The following is a 12,799-nucleotide window of genomic DNA, read 5'->3' on the forward strand; positions in this document are numbered from 1 at the left end:
CTTTAGGTTTTGGCACTATGTCCCAAGTTTGGTTTCTGCTCAAGTTTTCCAGCTCTTCTTTCATGACCAGCTTCCATTTTTCTGCTTCTGAACTACTTAACGCCTCTTCTAAGGTATCCGGGTCATCTTCAAGAGCTTGCTTATGTTCACTTTGAGAATCATTATATTTTCTTAGCTGTCAACTAGAACCGTCAGTTGCCGCTCTATTTATTTCCGGGCAATTTTCTCCAGACACTTCAGAGTCGCCTCCCATAACATAATCTTTGGTCCATTTAGGGGCTATGGTTTGTCTTCTGGATCTCATTTGTGTCTGCTGTGTCTCTTCTATTTTGTCTTCTTGGGAGTTTGGATCTGCAACCTTCTCCTTTTGATATTCGAGCGGATCCCCTTCGACTACCTGTTGCAAGGGCAATGTTATTACATTTTCTATTGTAAAGGGCTTTTCTTGAAAGACAACATCTCTGGAGCAAATAACAGTTCTTGTTTCTTTGACATAGATGCGGTACCTCTCATCTCCATCATATCCAACAAGAAATCCTTTTGTGGCTTTCTTATCCATTTTCCTTCTCTTTTGAGCTGGGATATGAGCTTAACAGACTGATCCTATGATCCACATATGTTTAATCCTTGGTTTCTTGTTCATCCACAGCTCATAAGGACTTGTACTAGGTACAGAAGATTTTCCTGTTCTGTTAAGTATATAGATTGAGGCGTTGATGAACTCTGCCCATAAAAATGCTGGGAACTCCACTTCTTCATTTGCATACTTTAAATGTTCTAGCCATTTCGACAATGGTTCGAGTATCATGTTCAACCACCCCCCATTTTGCTGAGGTGTATAAGGTGCTGATAATCTTTGAATAATTCCGTGTTTCTTCAAAAATTTTTTAACTGCTTCATTGTCCAATTCTCTGCCATTATCACTCATTATTTCTTTGACGTGGCCTAGATTTTTAGCATGGACTATAAAATCTTCAAGAACATCTTGCATTTCTGATTTCTGCTTCAGAAAAAATCCATATCTAAATTTAGTGAAGTGATCTTCAAAAACGGCAAAGTATTTAAATTTTCTGTGTGATTCATCGAACGGGCCACATACGTCTGTCGAAATCAATTCCCCAGCTTTTGTGGGTTTCTCTCTTGTGCCAAATTTTAACCTGTGGGCCTCTCCATAAACACAAGCTTCGCAAATTTTTGTGTCCGCCTTCACTTTGATATTCAACTCTTTTGCAATAATGGATCTGATATGCTGTTTATCTTGGTGTCCATACCTTTCATGATAAAGTTGAAGAGTTTCGTCTTCGCTTACAGTCATGTTTAATTCAATTTGAGTCTCTGGAACTAAACTTCTCATTATAGCCTTGAAAAGTCCACCACCCACATTTGGTGTGCCTTGAAGAACTATTTCTCCATTGATCTTTAGATAGCAATCTTTGAATGTTGATTCGAAAACGCTGTTTTGGTTTCTGTCTTGCTCTGCAAGCACCAAGAACAAATTTTTGCTAATTTCCTGTACGTACCAGACATTTTCCAAATATTTTTCTTGGTCTTTTCCTTTTACAGTTTTTATAACTGAACTTTTCATGTTCCAACAGCTGTTAATTTCTTCCTATTAGCTACTGTAATGTTGTGTTGAAAGTCTACAAAACGGTCCTTGTTATTAATTACATGCTTTGAGGCTCCGTTGTCGGTGTACCATTCACCAGTGCTCTTTTCCGCAAGCGAATGCCTCATTATTCAGGGTCATATTAACAACTGAATGATTCCCTTTATTGGCATTTGGATTGCTAGGTTTCGGAGGTCTTCCATCCACAATCCATTTCTTGCAGGTTTTTACCCAATAGCCCTTTAGATGGCAATAATCACATTTGCTGCTCTTCTTGTTGGCAAAAGACCTGGTGTTTTTATAATCTGCACTGGCTGCTAGGGCTCCTTGATGATCTTTCACTTCTGCTACTCTTGGAACTTTCTTTAGCTCCCTTTCGTGGGTGCATAGCTGCGTTGTTAATTGATCTAATGTTCTTTTCTCATCGCTTAGAAGCAACCAGCTTGATTTGAAGGAGCAATGTGTTACAGGAAGAATATCTAGTATTTTGCAAATTAACAATATTTCTGGGTGTCTAGTTTGCTTTCAAGACCATTGGTTAAGTCGTTCCACAGATTTTTCATTTTAGATAGATGATCTGCCATCTCACCTTCGGACCAGTTGAACTTGAAAAATTGTAAACATGTATTGTACAATTGATTGTTCAATGAATCTTCAATAATCCTGTGTAACTCAAGCCAAACTTCTCTCGCAGTGTTGAATCTCATGACCTTTTGTAATGCATCTTCGGTCATAGAATTGGTGAGTACCAGCATTGCGCCGTTGTTAGCTTTTAGAAAATCTTTTTTTTTTCTTGGCACTATTATCGTCTGCTGTTGCCGATGCTTCTGGCATCTGCAACCTTCCTTCAACGATGTCTAAGGCATCAGAGTAATGATTTAATACAAATCGTATTCGATATTTCCAGATGGGCTGCCCACTAATGGCTTCACTGGGATTTTACCCTGTTCCATTTTGAAGAAATTTATCACAGATCTGAGCAATCGAAGAAGTTACTGCATGTTACGATACTACAGTTAGGCCTAATGAGCAGCTACCGCTAACATTTCATTCCACTTAGCTAAAAACTTAGCGCATTTAACGCACTGGAGGCCATAACCTGTTACAACTTATGTTTAAGTAGAATAAATAATGCAGGGACAAGAATCATCTTGATTATATACGTATTAAAAGAAGAAACAAATAGTTACACTTATATACATTTTGTCATGGCGATCTGGCCGAGACGACAACAAACAAACGCAGAACGTTGCCAAACTACACAACATAAACTTGGTGTTGCCACACAGTATTATTTACAGTAAAGATTATTAAATGTAAGGGAAATATGATCATAAATAATGAGGTAATTTTAACATAATATTCTTCCGATGAAAAGAATCAGCCATCAGTTGCAAGCACTTAAAAAAATCAAAAATGTTGATGGTTCAAAAAAATATGATCACATTGCCAGTTTCTTTATTTCAATCTTGGTCATTCCGCATAGCAATTTAGGTTATTTTCTGTATTTCGGAAGAGTAGAACTGTCCAACGATCTTCTTTAAATGATTCATCATAGGAAAGTTTGCTATTGTTAAAAGCAAAATCTGATGTACCTTGCTATAATGTGGAATTTTCAAATGAGCAGCTATGTAAAGCTAAAAGAGCTACAATGAATCAATTAAAAAATAAATAAAATTTAAAATTTTCAGTGTTTATTATAATTGCTTAGTTTAAAAAAAAAAATCCACACTTCAGTTTTAATCATTATTTTAAACAGGAAAAAGTTTTTTCTTCAAGTTGCTCAGGTAAGAAGTTTTTATTATTCTAATAGTTTAAAATTGGGTTAATAAGTTAATTTTCAATAATTTAATTATTTTTTACAGCCTATTAAACAACTGGTTATCATTTTATGGTGATTGGCATCTTGTTTACGTTCAAAATCGTCTTGACCTCTTGTTTACGTTCAGAAACTCGAGCCCTTAGCTATGACTTCTTATGCTTTAATGGGACACTTCAATAAAATGTTAACTGGATTTAAAATGACTTATACATTTATTTAGTGGATTATTTTACTATTAAATGGAGCTATTATTGTTTTTTTTTTAGTTTGCAGAAAATTTGAGTGGCACATTTCATGGTAATTAAAGTAACTGTTTTTACAAAATCTTCTGGTATTTTGATTAAATCTTCTGGTTATTTTTCAATTCTTCCGATTTCTTCCCTTTTTTTTTAAAATCATAAATCTTTCTTTTTTTTTACTTGACTGGGTTGGCAGGTATGCTTTTAGTCACCGTTTGAAATTTTGGTTATTTTTACTCACCTTTTGCAATTTTTGTCACCTTTCTCACTTTTCTTGTAATGTACTTTAGGAAAATCTTTTTTTAATAATTAAATTCTTGAAAAGTATCTGAATAATAGCTTTAACAGTTAAAATAACTAAAAAACTGCATTAAATATGCCCCCCCCCCCCTTGGTTTTGTTGAAAAAAAATAGCTATGCTGCCGGGAAATCTGGGAATTCTCCAGGAAGTTTTATTTTATGGGAAATATGAGGGAATTTTCCGCTAACATCAGGGGATATTTTTATCACTTGCAATCGCACTCTAAGAGCAGCCCCAGATCAGCACATTGCAACATTAAGACCAAACAATGAAGTCCCGCCTCCCCCTCCCCCCCAAAAAAAACAGAAAACTGATTATGCATCCTGAGAAAATTTCAAATATTTTTTTTTAATTGAAAGTTATTCTTACTTGAACCTTTTTGGATAACCTTTTTTCTTTTTTTTTTTTTTATAAAGTTTCTGAATTTTATTCTTTATCATCTGTACTTTTGAGTGAATATTTATACCTTTTAGTCACCTTTGTTTTCAAATTTGTCACCTTTCTCACTTTTTCCAAAGTTCATCAACACTCCTTGGCCTGAATTAAACATTTAATTTAAAATAACAAATAGTTCAGGAACACAGTCGAACAGGATAAAAAGTATCCTGTGTCTGTCTCCTGGTTCTAAGTTATTCCCCACCAATTTTCAACCAAATCTGTTCAGCCATTCTTGAGTTATAAATTGTGTAACTAACACTACTTTCTTTTATATGTAAAGATTAGAAGTATTGTCCACTATCTTACATCAGGGTTCCCCAACCCTATGCCTGTGGGTAAGGCATACCCTTGGTGCACGCTAATCAACCTGTGCCTGCTGCTGTGCGATCACAATAAAAATAGTCAACTTTCAGTAAAATTTTATATTATAATTTTCTCATTTTAAATGATAAGTCACAAAAAGTAGAAATAGCATACAACATATATAACAGCACAGAATGAAATGCAAAAAAATCTATTTTTCCATCCCACAAAATCATTCCCCAAACTACAGTTGGGGCAAACCTTGCCCGGCAGCAATGTGAAGGCTACACAGATCTAATCACAGCTGTACAAAGCTGTCAGGTTTGCCTTAAGCATTGTTTCCCTATACCTAAATTAAAAGAAGCTAATTCGTTTTTGTGTGTGCCATTATTAAAACATAAACTATAACTTGTTTTCTTTTGAACCCCTTTAAAGTACAGGCTGATCTATTGGACATTTTGGTTCCAAGAGCTAGGGATCCAGCTTTCTTTTAATTTTTTGGAAAAACATTAATACAGTAGCTGGTTGCTATATGGTAAAAAAAAAAAAAAAAACTGATGACAAGTTGATACAGTAAAAACCCTCTAATGCGGACACTAATGGAACAATTTTTTTGTCCGCAATAGAGGGGTGTCTGCAGGACGGGTTTAATAAAGTTATTTGCTTTGGAATCGGGGAAATAAAAATTGTCCGCACAAGAGGAGAGGGGTGTCCGTCACTGTACCACATAAAGAAATCTAGCTAGACAACTGATTTCTGCGAACACAGTAATTTCTCATTTTAAACTCGGATGCAAATACAACTTTTGCGCTTAGCACGATAGTATAGTTTGATGACACTGTAGTCTCAATTTCTTTGTTTTTGGAGCTTTTTTTTTAATTTAAAAATACTGTTTATTTAAGAGATGTGGCCATTTTTATACATACATTGGTAATAAGATGTTTTTCTCTCTAATTTTTAGGGTCAATTCATTATTGAATATGTTGGAGAAGTAATCACCACTGAAGAATATGAGAGGAGATGTAAAGATATGAGAGATAGGCACAAGAAAAACTACTATTTTCTATATTTAGATTCAAAGCGCTTGATAGACGCTGGACCAAGCGGAAATTTATCACGCTTTATTAACCATTCATGTGAACCAAACTGCGAACTTCAGAAATGGAAAGTTATTGGAGATTCTCGTGTCGGAATTTTCGCACTTACTGATTTAGAGCCAGGTACATTTTTATTTTTTTAGTTTCCTGTATTTAAAACTTTTACTGAGTTGTGTAATTTTTACTTAAGGTGCCGCGGGATAGAGATCTAATTTGAAACTTGCCCACCGCTTCACTTCAGATCCTTTTTCGACACGGCGAGAAGGCATGTGCTAAGCTCACATGATTGACAGACGAGCATCCAATCAGAAAAGGAATTGACACTGCATCTAGGACCCCCTCACATGTTATTTATTAGCTGCCATCCCAATAATGGACAACCTTCAGGGGTTGAGGTTTCCCCTTGTTGCTTTGACTTGTTTACTATTTACTACGCCTGCGGTCACCCCGGGGCTTTTAGGAAGACCCTTTGCTTTGCTATAAGACAGGAGACTTCCAGAATCGGCTCGTTGAGTTAGGAAAGAAAACTTCCATTGCCGCTAGAGAGAGAGAGAGAGAAATTATGATTTGAAAGAAAAAGAAACTTTAGTTTTGCAATGAGTTAGTCTTTACTGTTTTCAACCATTTTTGAACGATTTGAAAAAGCATTTAAATGCAAGATTTTTTTTTGCTAAAAGACATTTTGAGAAAGTTAGATTTTTTTGGAATTGAAAAAACCTATTAAAACCAGAGCCGGCCTTAGCACATGCGGGGCCCGATTGTAGAAATCTGGCGGGGCCCTTTATAGAATCTTTATGCCCAATCACATGCGGTTGGTGCACAAGAAAGGGGAGGGGCAAAAGGAGTGGGGGAGCGCGAGGGAACGGTGCCCCTGATGCTGATTTTTTCTTCCTTTATATTTTTAAAAATGGACGATTTTATAGGATTTTAACATGACTGATTGAATAACCTCCATAAAATGTGGAATATGGCTGCCAAAACCTGCCCACATGGCTATCGTAGACTTCCCTCTTCCGATTCAAAGTTCTATTGTTGTGAAATAACATGAGAAAAGACCATTTAGTTGGAATTTTTAGTTTTGATTTTCTTGAAATAAATCAACCCACTCAGTAAAAAATCATTTTTCTATCGATCATTATTGTGCAACTTTGAGAAGTGAGGAGACAAGCCCCTTCACCGTTGGGAGTGAGCAGGGGCGGATTCAGGGGAGGGTCAAAGGGTCAGCTGACCCCCCCTGTGACAAGATTTTTTTAATGATTATTATTCAAACTTCAAACTTTTAGATCCGAAAAAATAGTATCTGGAGTTAATGTTTTCCCTTTTTTGCTTTGTTCTGTAAGGTTTTTCTTCCCAATACGTCGTAATCCGAAGGATATGACTGAATTCGTTTACTAGGTTACTGCTATTATGAGTTTTTGTTCAATTTCAAAAGAACAATCACCTCTAATGAGCTTAAAGTTTTTTCAGAGCACTCTTCCACTTCAAACCACAACGTTTTGTATGCTATAAAATATTTATGTAAATGTGTTCATCTATTTAATATGGTAACGTGACCAGCCTGTCTGCCAAAGAAATATGATTTTTAGTGAAAATTTGGGGGAATATGATCCATGGCACAGGTTACGCCACTGAAAAATTTAGGGGCAGGGGGTAATTTGAAAGGGTTTTGATTTAAATTTTTGGTGGTGGGGGATCATAACCTACGAGACGGTATGCCATCACCCTTCGGGGGTTGCACCCTGTTTAACTGCTTTTTTTATGCGGTATAACACGCTGGCCATTGAAACTTGACCCCCCTTTCAAAAAATTCTGGATCCACCCCTGGGAGTGAGCCAGTGGTTGCCCCCCCCCCCTCACGAGCCGCCTATGTGCACAATTTATAGCTTAGACAGAAAAGGAAACTACAGCAAAATTTGTCAGAAGCAATTTTAGCCTACAGGCAAAAAACCAGACGCCTTTGGGTGTCAGAAGTGAAACGGAATTGCAGGGAACGGGGGAGCTTTTCTTGGAATTCTTTCGGAATTGAAGTTTAAAGAAGCAGTTTTGGTATGGAAATGAGGTTTGGGTGTGTGGGGGGGGGGGGACGTTAGAGGATCAGACAAACCACCCACGGTCTCCGGAAGAGTCTTTAAAATGAAGGAAAAGGGAGCTTCCCTACCTACAGAATTATTTTCAAAACTTAAGATAGGTTTTCATTAATTCTGATAACGATAGGGAATTGGGGGATCCTTTCAAAAATTATTTCTGAAATTTTAGCCCCAATTAGGTGATGTTTGATGAAAATGGAGAAGGAAGGAATTTGGTGATCTCCTGATGAAAACTTTCAAAATCGAAGGTTTTAAGGCGCAATTTTAGACTATATCAGTGGTGACGATAGGAGATTCAGTGACTCTTCGAAAATTTTTCGATATTGAAGTGCTTAAGATTTATTTTAGGTCCTGTTTAGTAACGATAGAGGAAAAGGGAGGAGATTCCTCCCAGAATTTTTTCGAAACTGAAATCAATTTTATGCTATCCATGGGAAGGAAGGGTTCGAGGGTTTTCTCGTGGTAGTATTTTCGAAAAAGGAAATTTTAAGCTATTGTGCTGGTGCTAAAGAAAGGAGCCATTAGTTAGGAAAAAGGTTTTAGAGACTTTCCCCCATGAAATATTTCGAAATTTGAATCTTAAAAACACTGTTTTAGGCTACCTTTGGAGATGTTAAAGGAGAAGAAGGGAAGAAAGATCGTGAAAATTTAAGAATCCTCCTTCCTTGGAAATTCTTTAAAATTAAAAACTGAATGATGTAATTTTAGTCAGTCTTTTGTAATAAAGTTGAGGTAAGGGTGAGCGTTTGAGTAGCCTTCTCCTGAAGTTTTTGAAATTGAAATCTTAAAAACGCATCTTCAGTCACGTTAGGAGATATGTCAGGTTTTGGTGACTGCATCAAAAAAAATTTCGACCTTGAAGATATAAAACCAAAGTCCAGGCTAGGCTATATGTATAAACGTTAGAAGGTGAATGGCAATTTGCTTTCTTTAATATTGTTATGGAGAATTTTTACGCGTATTAAGTAGGCAGTATTTGAAGTTTCTCATTTGTTTATTTATTTTTCAGAATTGTACCTACGTTAGTGTTAATTGTGCATTAAAGAAATTGTCATTGAAACTGAGTTTTAAGATTTTTTATCAACACAAATAAAGAAAGTAAAAAAAAAAATAATAATAATAATAAAAAGTACATATATAAGTAAAATAAATTAAAAAGATAGCTTTGGAAATTCCTGAAATTTTAAAGTATCTGGTAAATTTCCACATTTCCCATGTGATAGTAAGATTCTGGGAAAGAGATCCTTGACCCTTACGTTTTTGCAGACCGTATTAATTGTTGATAATCATTAAAAATTTGTACTTTGGTTCTCCACTACCTAGTTCCTTTCTCTTTACCGGACTGGACGATGCTTCTCCGTTCAATTTAGGTAACGTTTAAACTGATACAGAGAACATCTTATTTAAAATAATTCTTCTTTTATTTACATTATGTACAAATGCCGCTTCTTGGCTAGCAAACAACTGAAGATAATATAATGGAATCATTGAGTGAATATAATGCTTTAAATTAAGGTTGTTCATACAAATTCATAGTCCTTGGATGTTATAAAGAGTAAATGAAAGGGTTACTTTCCGGTGGTTCCAGTCCGTGGTATGAAGAATACTGTTGAGGTTGACTTTTCCCGAACTAAAGTAGAAGGGCCGGTTATGCTCCAGCGACCTATGGATTATGCGCAAAACAGCGGCTTGTAGGAAATACCTCGAAACAGTCCACTCGAATACTGCCTGGGCTATGAACGAACTGAAGACGACCACACACAGCGCAACTTGCGCTTTTATCCAATTCACAGCGTATGACGTTGAATCTCCTAATTTGCATTTCAGGGCAGAGACTCTCCATGCTCCCCCACGTTGGATGACAATCCAAAATTAAATTCTTCATATGGCAAGGCCACTATTTTCGTAATTGATCGTTTGTAGACAGCAGATGAGGTTTTCACGTCGACGACTCTCACTAAACCATCATCTCCAGGGTAGACTTTAGTTATCCGGGTGAGACACCAATGCAGAGGCGACCGGTTGTCCTCCCTCAGCAGCACCAGTTGACCCACTTTGACGTTTGAAGTCGCCTTACGCCACTTGCATCTCTCTTGCATCTCTGTTAGGAACTCTTGAGACCATCTGTTCCAGAACCTGTTACGAATACATTGCACTACCTTCCATCTACAAGAAAAAGCAGAATTAGTTTCAGCAGAATATTGTTCAGGAAAAGACAGAAGGGGTGCACCTATTAAAAAGTGCCCTGGTGTAAGAGGCTGTAAGTCCATCGGGTCAGCAGACAAAGGGGTTAAAGGCCTGCTATTTAAACATCCTTCTATTTGAATCAATAAGGTTGAAAGTTCTTCGAAATTAAGAATAGCAGAATTAGACGCCTTGATTAAATGCTTTTTCAGTCTTAATGTTAGATTCCCATAATCCCCCAAAGTGAGGAGTAATGGGAGGGATGAAATGCCAGTTTATGTTTTCTTCTGTGGCATAGTTTTGAACATCTTCTGAAGAACAAATAATAGCTTGAGCATTTAAATAATTTCTTGCGCCCTTGAAATTTGTCGCGTTGTCACTAAAAATATCAGAAGGCTTTCCTCTTCTTCCAATGAATCTGCGAAGGCAAGCCAAAAAGGCTCCCGTACTTAAATCCGATACAACTTCTAGATGTATTGCTTTAGTAGTAAAGCACACGAATAATGCGATATAGCTTTTCAAAGTTACTTTTGACCGCTTAAGATTCGGTTTTGTAATTACTGGACCAGCGAAATCTAATCCACATTTTGAGAAGGCTCGAGCAGGAATTACCCTTTCTTTGGGTAAGTTTCCCATTAGCTGCTTTGAATTTAAAGAATTAGCTTTTAAGCATACAATACACTTTCGAATAATATTTCGAACAGCATTCCGACCTGATATAATCCAAAAAATTTCTCGAATCAAGAATAGAGTTGTTTGAACACCAGCATGCATAGCTTTTTGATGAAAGTACTCGATTAAAGTTTTGAAAAATGATGATTTCTTGGAAGCAAAATTTGATGTTTTTGATCTTCACGCAAATTTGAATGTTTCAGTCTGCCCCCAACTCTTAGAATTAAATTTTCATCAAGAAAAGGACTGAGTGGTAAAAGTTTGTGTGTTGAAGGTAGTGACTGATTGTTTTTCAATTTACGTATTTCTAATTTGAATTCTTCATCTTGTACAATTTTAATCACCCGAGAAATAGCTTCCGATTTTTCTTCAGATGTTAAAAACCCAAACTTGCGCTTTTCTGCAATAGTTTTAGTTCTTTATAAACCTCAAACACCAAGCCGTAATTCTAATTAGCTTAACATAACTTGAATAATTTTGAATGAATGGACTTGACTCTACTTTCAAACAACCGAGTACGCTCTCCGATTCTTCTTGTTCTTGATCCGATTCTTTAACGGGGTGAAAAAACGCGCTTGAATTAATGCTAAAATTTGGGTCAGAAAGCCAAACTGGACCTTTCCACCAAAGTTTATGTTCTTTTAACTTAGATGGCAGAATCCCTCTGCTGGCGCAATCCCCTGGGTTATCTTCACTTCTTACGTGAAACCAATTTTCAACCGGGGTTAGTTTTTGAATTTCTAATACTCGATTTGCGACAAATACTTTCCATCTACGCAATTCCGATTTTATCCAGTCTAAAACGATTTGCGAGTCTGTATAAAAGTAATCAAAATCGGTTACAATCAAAAGTCTATTCTTAATACTTTTATACAAACGACTCAATAATACTGCAGAACAAAGTTCTAATCTTGGTAAAGTAATTTTCCTTAAAGGAGCAACTCTAGTTTTCGCTACTAGAAAACTGACTTTTAATTTCACCGTTTTCCAAACGGAAGCGTAAATAAATTACTGCCGAGTAAGCTTTTTGAGACGCATCACAAAATGCATGAATTTCAACGGATTTTGAAATTGAACATTTATTTTTCAAACTTCGCGAAATTTTAATTTCTTTCAAATGCATAAGTTCCGATGCGAATTTTTGCCATTTGCTCATAATCTGTTCTGGTAAATTTTCATCCCAGCCTATTTTCTCGGACCACAGTTCTTGAATTAAAAGTTTTGCTAGTAGGGTTGTTGGTGCTAGAAATCCTAGTGGATCATAAATTTTAGCGATATTGGAAAGTAATTGTCATTTATTCTTTACTTCGCTTGGTGGCTTGATTTGTATTCTAAAGTAATCTGTGATAGGATCCCACTCAATACCCAGTACCTTAATAGAGTGTTCTTCCCCCAGTTCTTTAGGATAAATAGTCGCTTTTAAGTCTTCGGGCAGGAATTCTATTACCTTCGGGTCATTTGATAACCACTTACGCAAAGTAAACCCACCTTTTTTCATTAATTCATTCATTTCAAGGACGATATTTCGAGCCTCTGATGTTGAATCCGCGCCTGTAAGTAGATCATCCATATAGAAATCTGTTTTTACGATTTCTGCAGCTTTAGGGAATAAAGATTGCTCATCTGCAGCAAGTTGCTGAATAGTCTTTACTGCTAAATAAGGTGCACATGCAGTGCCGTATGTGACTGTTAAAAGCCTGTAATCTTTGATTTCACTAGTTGAATCGGTTCGCCAAATAATTCTTTGGAAGTCACAATCTTCCTTAGACACTTATCATTCTAAACATTTTCTCAATATCCGCGGTTAGTGCGATTGAATGAGTTCTGAAATTCATTAGAATAAAACTTAAATCTAACTGAAGTTTAGGACCCTTGTGTAGAATATCGTTTAGGGATATGTTTTCTGACGATTTTGCAGAAGCATCGAATACTACTCTAAGTTTAGTAGTTGTGCTTTGCTCTCGAATCACACCATGATGAGGCATGTAAAAAGATTTAGAATTTAGCTTTTCATTTTCGGGTACTAACTCCATGTGATTTAAAGCTATGT

At 36.3% G+C, this 12,799-nt stretch overlaps 1 protein-coding gene across 1 annotated transcript in view; it reads left to right on the forward strand.

Annotated features, from left to right (window-relative positions):
- The first annotated feature begins 2,311 nt into the window (after positions 1-2,311).
- Positions 2,312-12,799, forward strand: part of LOC129218334 (uncharacterized) — a 98,977-nt gene continuing 88,489 nt past the window's right edge. Inside the window, exons 1-2 of the mRNA XM_054852571.1 lie at positions 2,312-2,347; positions 5,671-5,929. Coding sequence (XP_054708546.1) covers positions 2,312-2,347; positions 5,671-5,929 — 295 coding nt within the window. The remainder of the gene's footprint in view (positions 2,348-5,670; positions 5,930-12,799) is intronic.

The sequence above is a fragment of the Uloborus diversus genome, chromosome 3 (assembly GCF_026930045.1).
Source record: "Uloborus diversus isolate 005 chromosome 3, Udiv.v.3.1, whole genome shotgun sequence".
Taxonomy (NCBI): Eukaryota; Metazoa; Arthropoda; class Arachnida; order Araneae; family Uloboridae; genus Uloborus; species Uloborus diversus.